This window comes from Xyrauchen texanus, unplaced genomic scaffold (assembly GCF_025860055.1).
Source record: "Xyrauchen texanus isolate HMW12.3.18 unplaced genomic scaffold, RBS_HiC_50CHRs HiC_scaffold_640, whole genome shotgun sequence".
Taxonomy (NCBI): Eukaryota; Metazoa; Chordata; class Actinopteri; order Cypriniformes; family Catostomidae; genus Xyrauchen; species Xyrauchen texanus.
In genome coordinates, this window is record NW_026266622.1 from 7,455 (window position 1) to 25,000 (window position 17,546).

Here is a 17,546-nt window from a genome sequence, read left to right on the forward strand (position 1 = left end):
GACTTCAGTTACATACTAGGCTCATTAAATAATAAAAGATCTCATTAAAAACAGAGGCAAAAAAATAAAATTATAGATTTATAATGGGGACTGACTACTGTACATTACATAAAAATAGATTTAGATTAGTTGCTGAAAACAAATATTCTCAACTCTTCCTTTTTGTTTACCATGTTTATGAGATGCTGGATAAAGATACCAAAACAAAAAGCAAGGAAAAACGTAAAATAAATGGTTGAGAGTAGGGCTGCACGATTTGGACAAAAAGTCATATTGCGATTATTAAAAAAATATTGCGATTTAAACTGCGATTATGATGATTATGTTTTCCACATGTTCAACTGCAAAAAGGCTACTGGGGATTTCACACTTGAGCCCTCTTAAAAAGACCCAAACTGAGACCTTTTTTCAGTTCAACCACAAACAAATAAATAAATATATATAAACTGAAACAAGTCTTCTTCATATTCAAATGTTAGCATCCACTGTGTACCTGTTTTTGTCCATTTTGTGATCGGGTCTCAGCCCACTAATCATCATCATTAGTTTCTGAAACACAGTCAACTTGAATATTAGGGATGCTCAAATCAGGATTTTAACATCCGATACCAATCTCCAATGTTCTTTTTATCTCATCAATCGATGCGGATCATTTAACTTTTTATCAGCAGCTCTGTCAAAACTGGTTATATGTAAGGTTTCTGCTCAATGTCACTGTTAACTAAATTTCCCTGTTGGTAAAACCATAGTTGTTGCCTAGTTTTTGCTGTCAAAAATAATATTGATTGATTGATTGATTGATTGAATAATACAGTATACACAAAATATAAATGTTACCCCTTATTCTAGGCCTTAAAAACTAGTAGGCTTATACAAACTATTCTTTACTGAATATAGTATATAGATAGTCCTAAAGAATGAGGCTTAATGTCAAAAGTTGAACTGATAACCCATTGCTGTAATTAAATTTAAAGTGAAAATGTTGATTAGTTTGTTACCATTTCATTTAATAATTTGTATTCATTATACAAAATGTTGCAATGCATTATATTATAGTAACTAAATATTTTATATAGATGTTCCTTCCATTTTGTTGGATGTTGGTAATATTTGTTCCGCTTTCACCTGTTTCCACGGGGAGTGTATAAGGGTGACACGCTCTCTCGTGAGATAAACAAATGAAAGGAGATAATACATTTACATATTTTGCAGACGCTTTTATCCAAAGCGACTTACAGTGCCCTAATTATAGGGACAATCCACCCGGAGCAACCTGGAGTTAAGTGCCTTGCTCAAGGACACAATGGTGGATGCTGTGGGGATCGAACCTACAACCTTCTGCTTACCAGTTCAGTGATTTAGCCCACTATGCCACCACCACTCCATGACTGGAGAAAGAGATGTTTCTGGACTCTACAGGTGTTACTGTTAATGCGGTTTGCTCAGCAATCATTTAATAAAGATATTTTAATTATACACCATCTTGTATTCTGCATTATTATGATACCTGTGCCTTGCGGAGACTGAAATGCTGCTACCGCAGATAATAATAAAAACCGCTTCAAGCAGGACGTGCCAGTTTAGTGTAAATAAAACGTTTAGCGCACCTAAGCAACAGGAACCAAACTGCTCTGAAAACACTAAGAATGCTCTAACTTAATATAGACTAGAAAGAGCAGCGCAAATAAACTTTGAAGGGAGCAGACTATTTATTATTTAATTAAATAACAGCCCTTTGTAATTTAATAATCGCTCAAGGTGATATCGCGGTTTCAATTTTATTTTGATTAATTGTGCAGCCCTAGTTGAGAGCATACTTCATGAGCATATTTAGAGTATGCACAATTAGGAAATATTTAATAAAATCCTATAAAAGATGACAACCGTGAATACAAACGTACTTTACTTTCTCCATTACACTACCTGACTTTAACAGAACAAGTTTGGCTCTCTTACATTTAGGGATGCACCGATCCGATACCTGGATTGGTATCAGCTCCTATACTGACGTTTTTAACCGTATCAGGTATCAGTCGATGAGACCGATCCAAATCCAATATTAAGTGTTAGTAATGGCCATTATCGTCAAGCTCAAAAAATGACATAAAAGTAGGGTTGGGTGTCACCAGCCACCTCACGATACGAATTGTGATACACATGTCAGGATTCGATATATTGCTATACAGAATGAAAGAAATTCTCTTTCAGCCATTGTTGTTATTCATTATATAGGGGATCTTCTAACTTGTTAAATTACAGACATAATATAAAATGAGTCAAATGTATACTGTATCATTAGCTTTTTTTTTATATAGTAAATGTATTACATCAATAAACATGATGTATTTCAATTGCATATGTATTATATAACATATATACAGTACATGAATAATTTGTACTACTTACAAGTAATTACTTTGTCATATTTGAGCACTCCTATTACCTATCAGTCTCTTTAAAGGGGTCATGACATGAGAAACCAAATTTGCCTTGATCTTTTGGTATATAAGAGGTCTTTGTATCATTAAAACGTCCTGCAAGTTTAATATTTTAAGACGTCCTCCCCATTCTAAACGAATCATTTATTTAATCAAGCTCAAAATACAGCTCGATCTGGATTCATGGTTAGAAGTGAAGTGACGGTTAGAAGTGACGTACCAGCGTTTGCATATGACCGCCTCCAGCACAAGATAACTACGCTTTAAGCGCAAGACAACTACGCTCATTTTGTATCGCCGTGCGCCTCACAAGTTTTCAGTCGATGGACAGCGAGCTCTGACAGAGACTACTTGTGCACAGGAAAATTACGATGCCACACAGATGTGCTGTTCCTGGCTGTGGTCAAACAAAACCTCTGAATAAGCTGCCGAAAGATCCAGACGTCAGGGAAAAATGGATGCAGTTTAGTTTTTGCGGACGTCCCAGTCACGGCAGTGTTAACTTAAGCGTTTGTTCTGTACATTTTAAGGATGACTGTTTTGAGAACAAATCTCAATATGATGCTGGCTTTGCCAGAAAACTGTTGCTCAAAGATAAGTCCGTGCCGACTATTCTGGGAACAACGACGACGCAAACTGTAAGTAATCTATTTTAAACTTTAAACTACTTTTTAAAGCGCAATTTCATTCATTATGAATAATCACAGTGTTTTTACTTAGTTTACTTGCATATTGTTCTGGCTGGGGCGTCAATAATTGATACATAGGCACTGACGTTAGCCAATCATAACAGTGGGCGTTAACACTGAAGTCTTAAATGGAAAACGCCCCCAAAACAGACTGTTTGAATCAGAGGATGAGAAACAGGGTGGGAAAAGGTCATAAATCACTAGATTTTAAAAGTTTTTCTTAAAAAAAAAATATATTAATACTATAATTGCACCTAAGGGAACATAATAATACAATAAAAAAAACCCATGTCATGACCCCTTTAAGACTTGTGGCAGGGACTTTGACAGTAGTGTTTGTTTAGACAAATGGCTTCTTTACAGCATCCATGCCATGTGTGATTAGAATTAAATGTTTCTTTTGTTGTTTTTTGATAAAAAAAAAAAATTAAAAAAAATGACTGTAGAGAACAGAAAGGATATTAAAAGAGACTTTATTAAACAACAAATAGATCTAGTCTTTGGACTCACATAACACAGAAAGAGTCCAAACTTTTACTCTCAGCACACAGTGAAAAGATCTCGGTGCTGAACTTCTTCAACGCTACAAAACACAAACACTGGTGAGTGAAATCTAAAACAATTACCAGCCAGTGGATAATCAAAGACATTTTTTTAGCATATGGGAAGTATTTACGCACATATGATTGATGGGAATTGCAGATAGAAAGAGTGATTTTGGCATTTTAAGGATCCATTTCAGTCTCATGCCTCATAGAAGCGTATCAGACTGCACTGAAAATATCACCATATCACGATACATGGATCTAAGTATTGATACAATATTGATATTCACGATATATGAAATGTACTAACACAGCCCTACATAAAAGTACCATAAAATGAGCCTTAATATGGTCCATATGACTCGAGCATTTTCTTCAAAGTTTCGTGAAGACATAAGATAGTTTTGTCAATCGTGAAAAGGCTGCGTTTAATAAAAAAAATATATATAGTTTCCCTGTGCTGCCTGATACAGAATGAATGAGCACTGCTCAGCTGTGTCACACTCACAGCATGCACTGGGGCTTCTTCGTTTCTAATATGAAGTGATAATAATAATGATGATGAGGATAATTATTATTAATAATTTTAATATTTTACAAGTAACAATAATATTTGAGTTGACTGGGTTCTAAAAAAATAACTGATTGAAAAGAGGACTGATGTCCTATCAAAACTAAAGAGCACAAAAAAAAAAGATATCTGAAACCATTTAAGTACAGATACAAAAGTTAAATGCACATAACAATGTGTAGAGAACTGGGTTGTTTTCTACTGAAGACTTTCACTGAAATTACTTTTAAATTTGCTGCTGCATTATCCAGAAGACTAGTTAGCAATTAAGTTTTCTTAACAGGCTACACGTTTGATCTAATTGTTTTTTGTTTTCTCCATTTTACAATCATATTCTAATGTGTATTTAGAGGTTTGTGTTACTTTACCTATAAAATATTACTTCCGAACACTACCACAGTGAGCAACAGATATTCTAAACGGTCAAGGGAAAAACAACACCGATATCGGATCGTGAGAGAAAACATGGTATCAGTGCTAAAAGATTTTGGCCTGCGTCAAATTGTGTATTTATTTAAATCAAGTGGAGATATTTTGCAGTTATCGATAGAAAGAAACTTGCTCTTACTCAAAAGTACTTCAAAGACAACCTAGAAATGCTAAAGAGACTACTCAGTCTAATGAACAACCAGTTTTGTTTTTTTGTTTCGCATAAAACCAACTGCGCCATGTGATCACATCTGGATTATGGAGCTTCAAAACTTGAGCCGAATTATATATTGACCCATGACTAAGCCTGGTTTGGAATTTTAACCAAATACAATTAGAACCTCAACTGTAGGACAGGATATTATAAACAAAACGTACAGTTTTTGAAAACGAATGCTTAGCTTGAAAGTCCAAATGCGTAACTGACATGAGTTAGCTTAGTTAGCTATGCTTTAGTTTTTTAAAAAGTTAGAAGCTCACAAAATAAACCATGACGTCACAACGTTGTTTAACTTAAGCATTAATACTTTACTCAGTTTCAGAAGACTTTCCCCCTCAAAATTCAAAAGATGCGAGAGAGGAAAAACAAAAACCTGGAGAAAGTTCACAAGTCCGAATGACGACTTTCCGCAATGTCATTTCTCGCCTGGCTAATCGAACCAAAACAGAGAGCTGCAGTCAATAAACCCGCACTGCTAGACAACACACATCAACAATCCACGTATTTTGATCGAAATAGCACCTTCTATTTACAATCACCAGAAGCTGATGAGGGCGCACGTACAATCCGGAGATTTTATTAAACAGATGTTTAAGGTTACTGGCGAGGGCCGAGGCACAACCTGTTTAAGACGGGAAATTCTGACTTAACTTCCAACGCGGGTGAAAAAGGGGTTTCCTGGTGATCCACGCCACCCACGGAACAGAACACATAATCCACTAATCGTTTACTCACCTGCTCTCTCTCCCACCGTGCAGTGCTCTGAACAACGAAGCGATGAATTCCGCCTAATTCTCTTTAATCCATTTGGCTTGACTGCCGCGTGGGTTTAGGTTAAGGATTTAACCGCACTTCAGCAGTGACACGAGTGGCGTAATGACGTCTACTCTGCTTGCCTCTGTCTCTGCCCCGCCTAAGGACCACGGAAGCCCTTAGGAGGCGGGAACATGAAAAAGAAAACGTGGACCCTCTGTATCTGAAACAGTGAGAGTCGATAAGACTAGAGGTCTAACAATATAATTCCCCTTTACATTACTCTCTGAAATACTTCATTCTGATTGTTTTTGTATAGCGGTAATGACCGCAAAACTGTAAGTTATGACTTGATTCCTTCATAGGTGGTGTAGTTTCACATCTCATTTATCACCCTGCCTACACCCTCTTTTTTCTCAAATATTAAAGTAATTTCAACTTCCATTCCTTTCAACTATTCAAAGGAATAGTTTCCATGTCTATGTCGTTCCAACTCCGTATTACTTTTCTTTATTTTATGGAATACAAAAGGAGAAACTTTGAAGAAGGTACTGGTAAATCTGTAATCAAAAATTATATTTGCTGTGGACTCCCATTATCTGCTCTAGAAGTTTAGCCTGAATAGTTTACTTCCATGTTCCAAAAGCCAGAAATGTGAAAACGGTCTATTGGGGAACTGAAGCTTTAAAGCTTCAAAAAGAAAGCAAAAGCACCATAAAAGTAGTCCATACAATTTGTATGCTATATACACGTATTTGGTATGCAAGATTGGCAACAAGCGTTTGAAATGGGTACTGCAGCCCAAATTCAAAATATTTGAGTTGTCTGCCCCGCCCCAGAATCGAATCTCATGCGGGTTGCCAGAATGAAGACACGCAACAGTATCCGTTTTAAAGGATTTCTGGGCTTTAAGCTGTCTCTATCTTCCAAAGGCATCTCCAATATTTATCCTTGTTTTACTACACCTCTGGTCATGGTGGTTTTCAGACGGATGGCGAGGCTTTTTAGGTGGAATCTGTTATCTCTGATCCAGTTCGTTTGCTGGCTTCCATGGCTGCAGCACGCAAACTTGCTCAAATCTGGCAACCCGGCGGTGTCGAAATACTATTGGTGAGTGGGCAGTGGGCGGGATCACACAGGACAAAACAGAAATTCCGGAAACTTCAAAGTAGAATATACTGGCAGTAGCATGTTTCCTAATTCTCGAATGACATATTATGGGCATTTTATGATTTAGTACAGTAAAAAATATTACATATAGCCAGGTTTGGGTAGTAACGGAATACATGTAAAGGGATTACATATTAAAAATACAAAATATAAGTTAACTGTATTCCAATACAGTTACAATTTAAATAATTGGTAATTACAATAGTTACATTAAAAAAGTATTTTGATTACTGAGGAGATTACTTTGCATTTTATTGTCATTTATTTCATTTAATATTTCGTCCTTTCAGCTGGAAACATTTATACACATAAATGCTGCGATCCAAAGTGCATTTGAACAGCGGTGAAACTTTTTTATGATGTGTTACATTCATACAAGCAGATAAAGAAGTTTGAAGCAGAAGAATACAAATAAACCTTGTGTAAATTGTCAGCATTACGCCAAGATAAAATGCTACTTCTAGCCATTTTACAAGCACATGTTACCAGGCACGACCATTTTTTTTATCAAGAAAATTCACTTTGGATCATAATTTTTTTTCTTTCTAGTAAGACCTTTGATATTAGGGCAAAAATCATATTCTTGATAATTGTTCTCCTGTAAAAATATATATTTTTTAAAATCCTTAAAACAAGATAAATTTGATTGATCTGGTTTTAGAAACAACACGGCAGAAGATATTTAGATTTTTCAAAAAATGTATTTTTAACATGTGTATTTTGTCTCTCTGTACTGGCAGTTTTTAATGTCAAAACAAGTGTAAAAATCTCAAATAATCCAAAGTTTGTAGAATACATTACAAATTACATTTTGCAGCATGTATTCTGTAATCTATAGTGGAATACATTTCAAAAGTAACCCTCCCAACCCAGCATATAGCACCTTTAATCATTACATTTTCCCTCTCGTAAGCTATTGTCTTGAGAACCATATTTCAAGATTTACAACACATTTCTGTCTGTTCCTAATACAAAGCTATCGAATGGCTTCAGAAAACTTGATAGCTCATGCACATCTCCAAAATGTCCAATAGTATTTCATCAGAAGTATCACATTCAAAATATTTTTTGTACAAACATCAGCTAAACATCTTAAAAAAGAGATTCTTACATTCTTAATCATATCTCATTTAAATTATGTCTGCTGAATTTTTTTGTAATCAGAGTGTACATATTGCAGATGAGATGAGCAAACACTCTAATTGCACTAACAATAATGCATTCTTTAGATCGACACATCAAATAGACATCTGGTTGATATGCTTGTGCAGTCTGGAATATCTTATGGAGTACTTTTATGATCTTTTTAACCTTGACAGCTTAAGTCAATATGTATGGTAATTGCAACAAAAAATGACCAAATTTCAAATTTTCTCCTTTTGTGATCCACGGAAAGAAAAAAGTCATGTGGGTCTGAATCAGAAATGACATATGAGGGTGAGTAAATTATGACAGAATTGTCATTTTTGGGTGAAATATTCCTAGTAAGGTACAAGAGGCCCTGCTATATTGTCACTGTAGTTACAGCAAAAGGAGATTGTTAGGCACAATGTTTTACAGAAATTATCAAAAAATATAAAACATTGTTGCTGGGGCTCTTGTTATATATGCAGAATATACACAGTATCCTTAAGACTCCAGTCATATCAGTAACCTTATAAATGCAGTTTTATTCTACATGGAGAGGGTCCGCACATGGGGGCTGCAATGTTTGAATCACATGACCAGCTGAATATTACTCACCTAATCTCAGTAACTGTCCTTTCATTTGACACTTTCACACATTGATTAAAGTAATCATGGCTGACTGAATACTACATTTGATCAATACCATCAGAAAACAATTGATTATAAATTAAGCTGCATCCAAGCTGCTAGGTGTAAGCACAAGATGACACAAAGACAAAGGTTACTGAGTGCACATTTAAAATCTTTTTAAAGACTGCCTCAGCCTAGATGAAAGTGTGACGAACTTTCACAAATATGTCATTGCTATTTTTAAATGCCGGGGGAGCATGCATGCACATACAGTTGAAGTCAGACGTTTACATACACCTTAGCCAAATACATTTAAACTCAGATTTTCACAATTGTAAAATGTTATGTAAACTTCTGACTTAAACTGTATACATAATACACAGTTTTGCTACTACTATAAGGCAATTCCTGAGGTAATTGACCAAACCCGACCACTTCTCTCTGCATGGCAACAGAAAAACCTAGTAAAGCTTGACAGTTAGCAGTACTGTCAGTACTGAGGAGGGCAGGGTTTAAATTGCAAGCCTCAATCTGACCTGGCTGGCTTTACACAATTTCCAGGAGTCTAGAAGCACAGTTTTGATCAATCTGAAAAAAAGTTGACACTTAATAGCAATAAAATGAAATATCCATGTGCACACTTGTATATTTTGTTTTGTTCTTACAGTAAAGTTTGATTCATAGGTCTGATATCAGATTTATCAAACCCTGTATGTCAAATGAAGAAAAAAAAAAAACTGGTTGACTGTCTAAGTGGGTGATTCTTCAGAAGAAACTATCATTTTAACCAGACATCGTCTCAAAGGTCTGGCAAAAAATAAATGTAAACAGCAACTCATTTCCAGCTGTTTCTCTAATCAGTGTGGTGTAGTGGTTAAGGCCCAGGGCTGGAGGTTGGAACATTGCTGGTTTGATCCCTGCTAACGGTGCCTGTAATAAAAGGATACCGGTAGTTCACCCAAAAATTAAACGTCAATCCTCATTTACTCACTTTCATGGCATTTCAGATCTGTATGATTCTCTTTCTTCTACTGAACACAAATTAAGATTATTAGAAGAATGTCTCAGCTCTGTAGGTCCTTTCAATGCAAGTGAATGAAAGCTTCAAAATGGCAGCATAAAGTAACCCATAGAGTATAGTAGAGTTTGTCTTCAGAAGCGATGCAATCTCTTTGGGTGAGATTTCAGAAAGTGAAAGTGGAGATTTATAGTAAAAAGGACAGAAATATTGAGCTGTTTCTCACCCAAATTTATTATATCACTTCAGAAAATATAGATTTACAACGAGTCATATGGATTACTTTTATGCATTAAAATTGCATACAATTGTGCATTGTATGGACCTACAGAGCTGAGATATTCTTAAAAAAAAAATCTTTGTGTACAGCAGAAGTCATACAGATCTGGGACGGCATGAGGTTGAGAAAATTAGAGATTTTTTGTGTGGACTATTGCTGGCAGCGTTCTATGGTGAATGATTGTGAAAGTTGAAGGAATAAAATTTACCTGGCTCTGGTTGTGTGGTAATAGGGATCAAATAATTGAATAAAATGTGTAGAAAATAAAATAACTATAGTATATTGAAATATTAAAAGTGAAATGATTTGCTTCTACTACCGTGTTCTAGTTAAAAAGTTTAATTCAGGGAAGTGGGACTACCCATATAAAATCAGAATCTTTAAAAAATGATTTAAGATGAAATATATTCAGAATAAATTTCACAAATGAACTGTGGTTGGCATAAAACAGTATGCCATGAGATGTTGCTAAAAAGGACCCTAATAACACAATAGGAAGAATAAAACTAATATCTAGAGTAAATCTGAAGTACAAAAGCCACTTAATGTCTACATATAGACTGAACGTGCCAATCTGTGTTTTAGACATTTTTGTCATTTTAAAAACGATACAAATTACACCATTGATAACCTGTAAAGAAAGACACAGATAACCAAAGTTATACAACATATACATTGACTGGGTAAGGGTAAAAATAAAAAAAGCATTTATGGCCCACAAGATGGCAGTAAAAACAGATGTCTTCAATTATTTTTTGTTTTTGGCTTGATTTCTTGGGGCGCATTTGAGTAGATCTCGAATTTTGAGGTAAACCCCTGTTGCTTCAGTAACCTCTGTAAACTCAGGTGTGTCCTCAAAAGGAATTATTCCTGCAGCAAATTTGCTACGGTGCGGGACGAAAGTTACTTTATTCATCTCAGGTTCCTCTGTGTCCTCAGCCACTGGAGCGTTTGACTCTTGCGTGCTTATTTGTGGAGTGACTTCAGTGCCATTCGATCCATCTTGATCTTCGTTTTCATCATAAATTTCATCCAGGACAATAATGTCACTCATCTCTGTTTGCATATCGATAGATTTTACCTCTCCGACAGTAGTTGTTTTATCAATTCTCTTCATCTCATCCTCACAAACATTGGCGACTGGCTCTTCAATGGGTGAAGCAGGTGTGCTCATGATTTCAAATGTATGACTCAGGTTCTCCAACTTAACCTGTTGTTCTTCCTCTTCTGCATCAGGCCTGACAGGAGTGCAAATACTGGGGGAACTTGGGACAGGGGTCCCAGAAGCTCCAGCCTCAGAATCGCTGTTAGTTGAAGTATCTGCATTCTTGAGGGCTAACCAAAGAACCCTTTGCTGCTCCTCAAGTTCTTCCAGGGTTAGTCCATCTTCTGATTCCTCCCCCCCAGTTATACCTCTCACTCGACTGGATGGAGAATAATTTGTGGGCGGAGTTGCAGGTGGAGTGCCTTTAGGGAGTGGAGGTGGGGTAGTCATGGTTGGAGGCGTTCCCAGTGGTAGGGATGGAGGAATGTGTACGGGCGAAGAACCAGGAGGGCGTGGTGGTTGGAACTGGAATCCAACAGGTCTAATTTGATGTGCGTCATAATCTGTGGATAGGCAAAAACTCAAGAGATGTCACAGTGCAAAAAAATTATTTTACCATAAAAAACAAAAATCTTGTTGAAAAACATACTAAAGACCCTCAAAACATAATTTAAGGAATATTCTAGGTTCAATCCAAGTTAAGCTCAAGCAACATCTTTTGTGGCATTGTTGATTACCACTTAACACTACTTTAAAAAAAACAAAACAAATCTGGGTTTCAGTGAGGAACTTAAAATGGGGCCTGATCCGTAAACATCAAAATACTCACCGTTTCAAAACTCAAGTCTCCATATACATACAGAAAGTCAGGCATATGAGGTATCATCTGAAACCTTAGAATCTTTTCAGAGATGACAATCACTTCTGCATATATGTTCCTTAAAATAACAAAAGGCCTAAAAACATTTGCATTGAAAATTAGCGCCCCCCCCAGAGGTAATGGGGTAGAAATATTTATGTAATAATAAAAAGTCCTAAATTTCAGATCTGTATATTGTGATGGAAAGTAATAGAGAAAAAAAAAAATTCTAGTGCTTTCTGCCACCTAGTGGAATATGAGACATTTCAAAGTGTGGTTGAGTGAACAGAACCAGAATTGCATGTTTACAAAGTTAACACAAAAAAGCATCTGTTTATGATAGAATAATAAACACATAAAATATTATTTATGAATAATTTAACTTTTTATTTGTTCTCTAAAAAATTTGACAACTGTATGTGTGAATGGTGAACTTTAAAATTTGAGCGTGAAAAATTGTGGGCGGCAGCTCAAAATTGCACCAGAGTTTAAGCACAGAAAATATTACTTAGGGTAAGGGGTTTAGAACAAACCCCAATCCTCAGTTCAAGCAATAATACATTACTGATGCTTGCCTTAAACTCTGCTAATGAAGCATTTAATGACTTTGTTAGGTATGACTTTCTTTCTTATGCAGAACAAAAACAAAGATATTTTAATGAAGATAAGATGTCCGTTTGTCCATATGATGCAAGCGAATGGTGACCAAATTTTCAAGCTCCAAAAAGTACATAAAGGCATCATGGCTGAAGACTCCAGTGGTTTAATATGTCTTCTGAAGTGACCCAATCAGTTTTTGGTGAGAACAGATCGGAATGTAACTCCTTTTGTACTGTACATTTTGCCATTGTAGTCTCTAGGCATGATCATGATTTTTAGCTTGATCACAGTTCCTAGTACTTGACACATGCACAAGAGCGCTAGATGGCACTTGGAAGTGTAACTGAGCTTAAAATCATGATCGCCAAGGAGACTGCTGATGCTAAGATTTATAGTGAAAAAGGAGCTATATTTTGGTCTGTTTAAACTCAAAACTGATTGAATCGCTTCAGAAGACATGGATTAAACAACTGGAGTCTTATGGATTATTTTATGCTGCCTGTATGTTTTTTTTTTTAGATCTTGAAAATTTGGTCACCATTGAATATTGTACAGACAAACAGACATTATATCTCTATTAAAATATCTTAAGTTTGTGTTCAGCGGAAGAAAGTCATATGAATTTGAGATGACATAAGGGGGAGCACATGATGAGATAATTAACTTTTGGGTGAACTGTTTCTTGAGAAATATATTATCCCCATGCTTAAAGATAATAAAGGAAATAAAAATTAATATAAGAAAATTCATGCCTATTGTAAAAGTTTATTTTGTGCTAAAAAACAATCTGTGCTACATCTGTAAACAGAGGTCTAACACAGAGTCTAAGCCATGTACCTGACTCCCTCTCCATATCAGAACAGTGGTGTGGGTCTGAATTGGATCTCTGTTTCTTTATCAGAACGGGTGTCGATTCAGACTCATGACGTCTCTTATTGCAGTTAGAGCCAGGCTGTGGGTGGATAAATTAATTCATAAGGTCATGGATTCATGGGGAAATATAAAATTAGGCAACAATATAGACGTTTTTACCTCTGGAAAAGTATTGCTCAAAAAAGCAGCAAAAGTTTGTTTCCAGTGCTGAGGCTGCATGGGAATGGATCGAAAAGACATGAAGTCCTGAATAAAAAAATAAGACAACATTTTCCTTTTTGGGTGATCTGTCCCTTTAAATATATAAATTCTGTGTGCTTAAATACATGTAATGTTTACTTGGAGGTTCCACATGTTTCCTTATATTACTTTGTGACCAGTATGTACACTTACATCCCTTATATTGGGTGGTGCATTGACATTGAATCCAGGAAAATCCACCAGCTGGGAGACATCATAAGATATCTTTTGGCTGAGTTTTTCTTCATCTTCAGAAGGCTCACCATCATTTGTTCCTTAAAGAAAATGGCAGTCAAAATCAAGATCAAAATATTTCAGTCCTATTCAACTACAGTAGAAAACTCACTCTTTCCATCATAGAGCATTAAACCAGAGTTTTCCATCTCTGCTTCTTTTAACCAGCCAGGTGGGTAGCCCAGCTCCCTCATGCGATAGATGAATGGTGGAAGGGTGTTTGCTGCGACCCCAAGGGCATCAAGGAGCTCTTGACTAGAAAGACAATATCAAATCGCATATCATTTTAAAGTAACAGTTCACCCAAAAACAAACCTTCTGTAATCGTTTACTTTTTCTACTGTGGAACATAAGTGGAATGGTAACACTTTGCAATAAGGTTCCATTCCTTAACATTACTTAATGCATACGGTATCTTGAACTACCAATGAATTATATTAAATATATTTTTTAGAGCATTTAATAATCTTTGTGAATGGTAGTTAATAAAATACAATTGTTAATTGGTAGTACATAGTGCATTAACTACTGTTAACATATACAACCTTTGATTTTAAAATGCTGAAATGACCATTAACCAAGATTAATAGATGCTGTAAAAGTATTGTAGTTTGTAACTAATGGAACCTTACTGTAAAGTGTTAGAGGAATTTTATATGTCCCTTTAACTGATTTCAATGCAATGCCAGTCGACTCATTGAAGGCATACAATAGGTTTTGGTGAGAAACAACCCAACCACAGTGATAATCTTGATATTAGGGAAAAAATCGTATTCTTGATAATACATTTTGTATTGTTTTCCTGTAAAATTATCTAAATATCCTTAAAACAAGATCAATTTGATTGATCTTGTTTTACAAACAAAATGGCATAAGATATTTAGGTTTTTCAGAGACTGTATTTTTAACATGTTTATTTTTTCTTACAGTTTTTATAGTCAAAACAAGTGAAAATTTAGCAGTGCTGAAGAAGTAATTCAAAGTATTTAGAATACGTTACTGAGCTAGAGTAATCTAATGGAATACGTTACAAATAAAATTTTACAGCATGTAACATTTTGTAATCTGTAGTGGAATACATTTCAAAAGCAACCCTCCCAACCATGCTTACTAGTACTTTTTAGATTTATGTTTTTATATAAACACCAAATCATCATCTATGCCTGGGCTTTATGGTTTTCGGGATATTAAATTCATAAATCAGCTGACCTCACTTGTCCTGGCTTGTACTTTGCAAATCGCTCCTCGACCTCTTCTACATGGTAGCGCTGGTTGCTCGGAGTGTTGTTCTGTGAAAACTCCCTCCTCTTCTCATTGATGCGAGCCATATCTTTAGGCTTGAACAATAAAATTAAATGATCTTGCATTAGCCAGTTTCCCACATGACAACAAATATAAATTGCAGTAAAGTTGCTGGATTACCTTTACAGGTAAATGTACTACATTTGCCATTCACACATGAAAAATATTTGTCTTTTATCTGCATTGTGATCTGCAAACTCTGTGAGGTCAGATATTTTGTCATAAGTAAGTGAATCTTTAAAACCCAAAGTTTTCCTTTCAGCATCTGTACATTTTGACTAAATGTCTCACCTTGTACATGCTCAACCTATTAACCTTAGGAATTAGTTCACACTTAGCATCAAAGAAAAAAATTTTAAGCAAGAGTTCCACTTCTTATGACCACAAATTTTTAGAGCTGATTTATTTTCTAAATGGAAAAATACCATTTAATATATGGAAAAGGCTGTATATGTGAAAGTGATTTAAAAACATTCTGGTATTAACATAATTACAAGCATTAACAGAAATACTGTCCATAAGTAAGAAAAATACCTCTGGACAGTCTCGCAGCTGATGGTCCACAGAACCACAGTTAAAACAGCATGGTCTCGGTCTGTAAAAACAACAGTTTTTATCTTCAACCAGAAAGCTAAGATGCATATCTGGCTTCACATCAATCTTTATATAGCTAATAAATTCCATATAAAAAAAAGAACAAAAACTGACTTGCAAAGAAAACTGCAGTACCATCAATATAATTTTCAGAATACTTCTTATTGTTAATGCTGCTTTCACATGCTCGTCGCAAAAAACTCACTTCCCACTTCTGAAGACTTAATTATGATTACCTCACATTCCAGTGATTTGTGGGAAGAGAGAATAGGAAATATTGAGAACAAAAATTAAATTTTTCATAAATGTATACAACAGAAACTGCAACAGTTAACAAGGTACCTGTATTTCAAAATATTGACCTACCATTCGCTAATGAATCTGACCTCTCCTCGGCCATGTTGAAAGGTTAACGGTCAGAAAGTTAACTCTAGTTTTTATCATTTTATTATGGTAACTGGATTTAAGGGGGCGTTTATGAGCAGCTTTCAAGCCTGCAACTAATTTTCACGACAATTCCAATAACATGTGAAAGCAGCATAAGTCACCAAAGTGCAACGGTTGTTCACAATTTCAACAGCCTTGGTTCCAGGGCTACTTTTGTTCCCATTTGTTTTCTCCAAAGAGATTTCAAAAAGTTAATCCACAAAAAAGTTAAGCCATCAACCAAACAAACCAGCTATGAGATGAATCACGTTACAAAATTAGATTTGAAGCAAAAAGGTATTTGAAGATTAGGATAATGCCATTACACCAAGAATGCGTAATGGGAATGGTTGGTTGCAGCTGAACTCTTCTTTTGGCACGATTTTTGCTTCTAGTAACAGTAGGCTTGTTTGAGATGAGCAAGTTCTGTGCAGATCTGTCCGAGTTACTGTGATGTCATGATGTATGTCAAAAAATGTCCCACAATAGCGAGGCAGCCGCAGTTGTAGCAAGCAGATAGTGCAGTTGCTTTTTCCGAGCTGTGTAAACTGCAAGCACGGTGGGAAATTACATGCTGACAACACAGCTCTATGCTCACTGGCTTAAACAGAGATTTTTCATTCTCTTCTAAAATGTTTGATTTTTTTATTTCTAATTATATGTGAATATTCCCAACATTCTGACAGTGCGAAGTCTGTATGGGATAAAATGGATGGAAAGACACGTCTTATGGGCGGAATTAAATAACAGATACATTGGGTGTCTTGTTCATCCAATTTATTGTCATTTAAAAGCAACAGAATTTAAATTGCATCCACTTTATTAAGAACAAAGCGCATGAACGTAAATCACATGATATCTGCCTTTAATCTCGAAGGTGTCTGATCCATTACAAAAAGTGAGAACTGTCCGACTTGACAGCTCTCATTTCACTTCTCACCTGACTGAAGCCACCTACTCTCTTCTACTTTCAAGGCGAGGGTTTGGCATCTCAAACGAGCCTAGAGTTTTCTCTGATTGGTGGATTTCTCTTCAGGGTTATAGGTAGTGTAGATCTTCAATGAGAATTCAGCAATTAAACATGGTTTTTACTAATTAAATTGAAAACACTCGGACTTGTGGCTTCTAAATCAACATTTTATCATTGCTTCATTTCAGAGCTCATTCCTGATATGTCTTAGAATATTTGTATGCCATTGTTAAAAATCTATTTCCCAATGGAGAAAATTAATGGGATTTTTACTTAAGGAACCTGAACCTTGTGCTCTATTACTGTCCCCACTAACAGTTACATACCTTTTCTCCTTTATTTGTATCTCTTGGCCTTCAAAGGCAATGACCTGGCCGAAGACCTGCTGGTATCTTTGCAAAAGTGATTCAGGAGCAGTGATGTATATAGACATGTGTAAAAATACACTAAAGCCTTCTCTAAATCATAGAGCACAGTCGTTTAAGGTGCAATCCTAGCTATAAACTTGTAGGATACTTGGGAACTTCCCATC

The 17,546-nt window shown here is 35.7% G+C and overlaps 1 protein-coding gene across 1 annotated transcript; it reads right to left on the reverse strand.

Annotated features, from left to right (window-relative positions):
- Window positions 1-7,080: 7,080 nt before the first annotated feature.
- On the reverse strand, window positions 7,081-17,496 carry LOC127642473 (zinc finger CCHC domain-containing protein 8-like). The gene is made up of 8 exons (XM_052125093.1): window positions 17,341-17,496; window positions 15,559-15,619; window positions 14,932-15,059; window positions 13,835-13,977; window positions 13,642-13,763; window positions 13,408-13,494; window positions 13,213-13,327; window positions 7,081-11,479 (listed from the first exon to the last, which is right to left on the reverse strand). Exons 1-8 carry the CDS (start codon window positions 17,445-17,447, stop codon window positions 10,620-10,622), a joined length of 1,623 nt encoding a protein of 540 aa, XP_051981053.1. The 5' UTR covers window positions 17,448-17,496; the 3' UTR covers window positions 7,081-10,619.
- Between the last annotated feature and the right edge of the window lie 50 nt (window positions 17,497-17,546).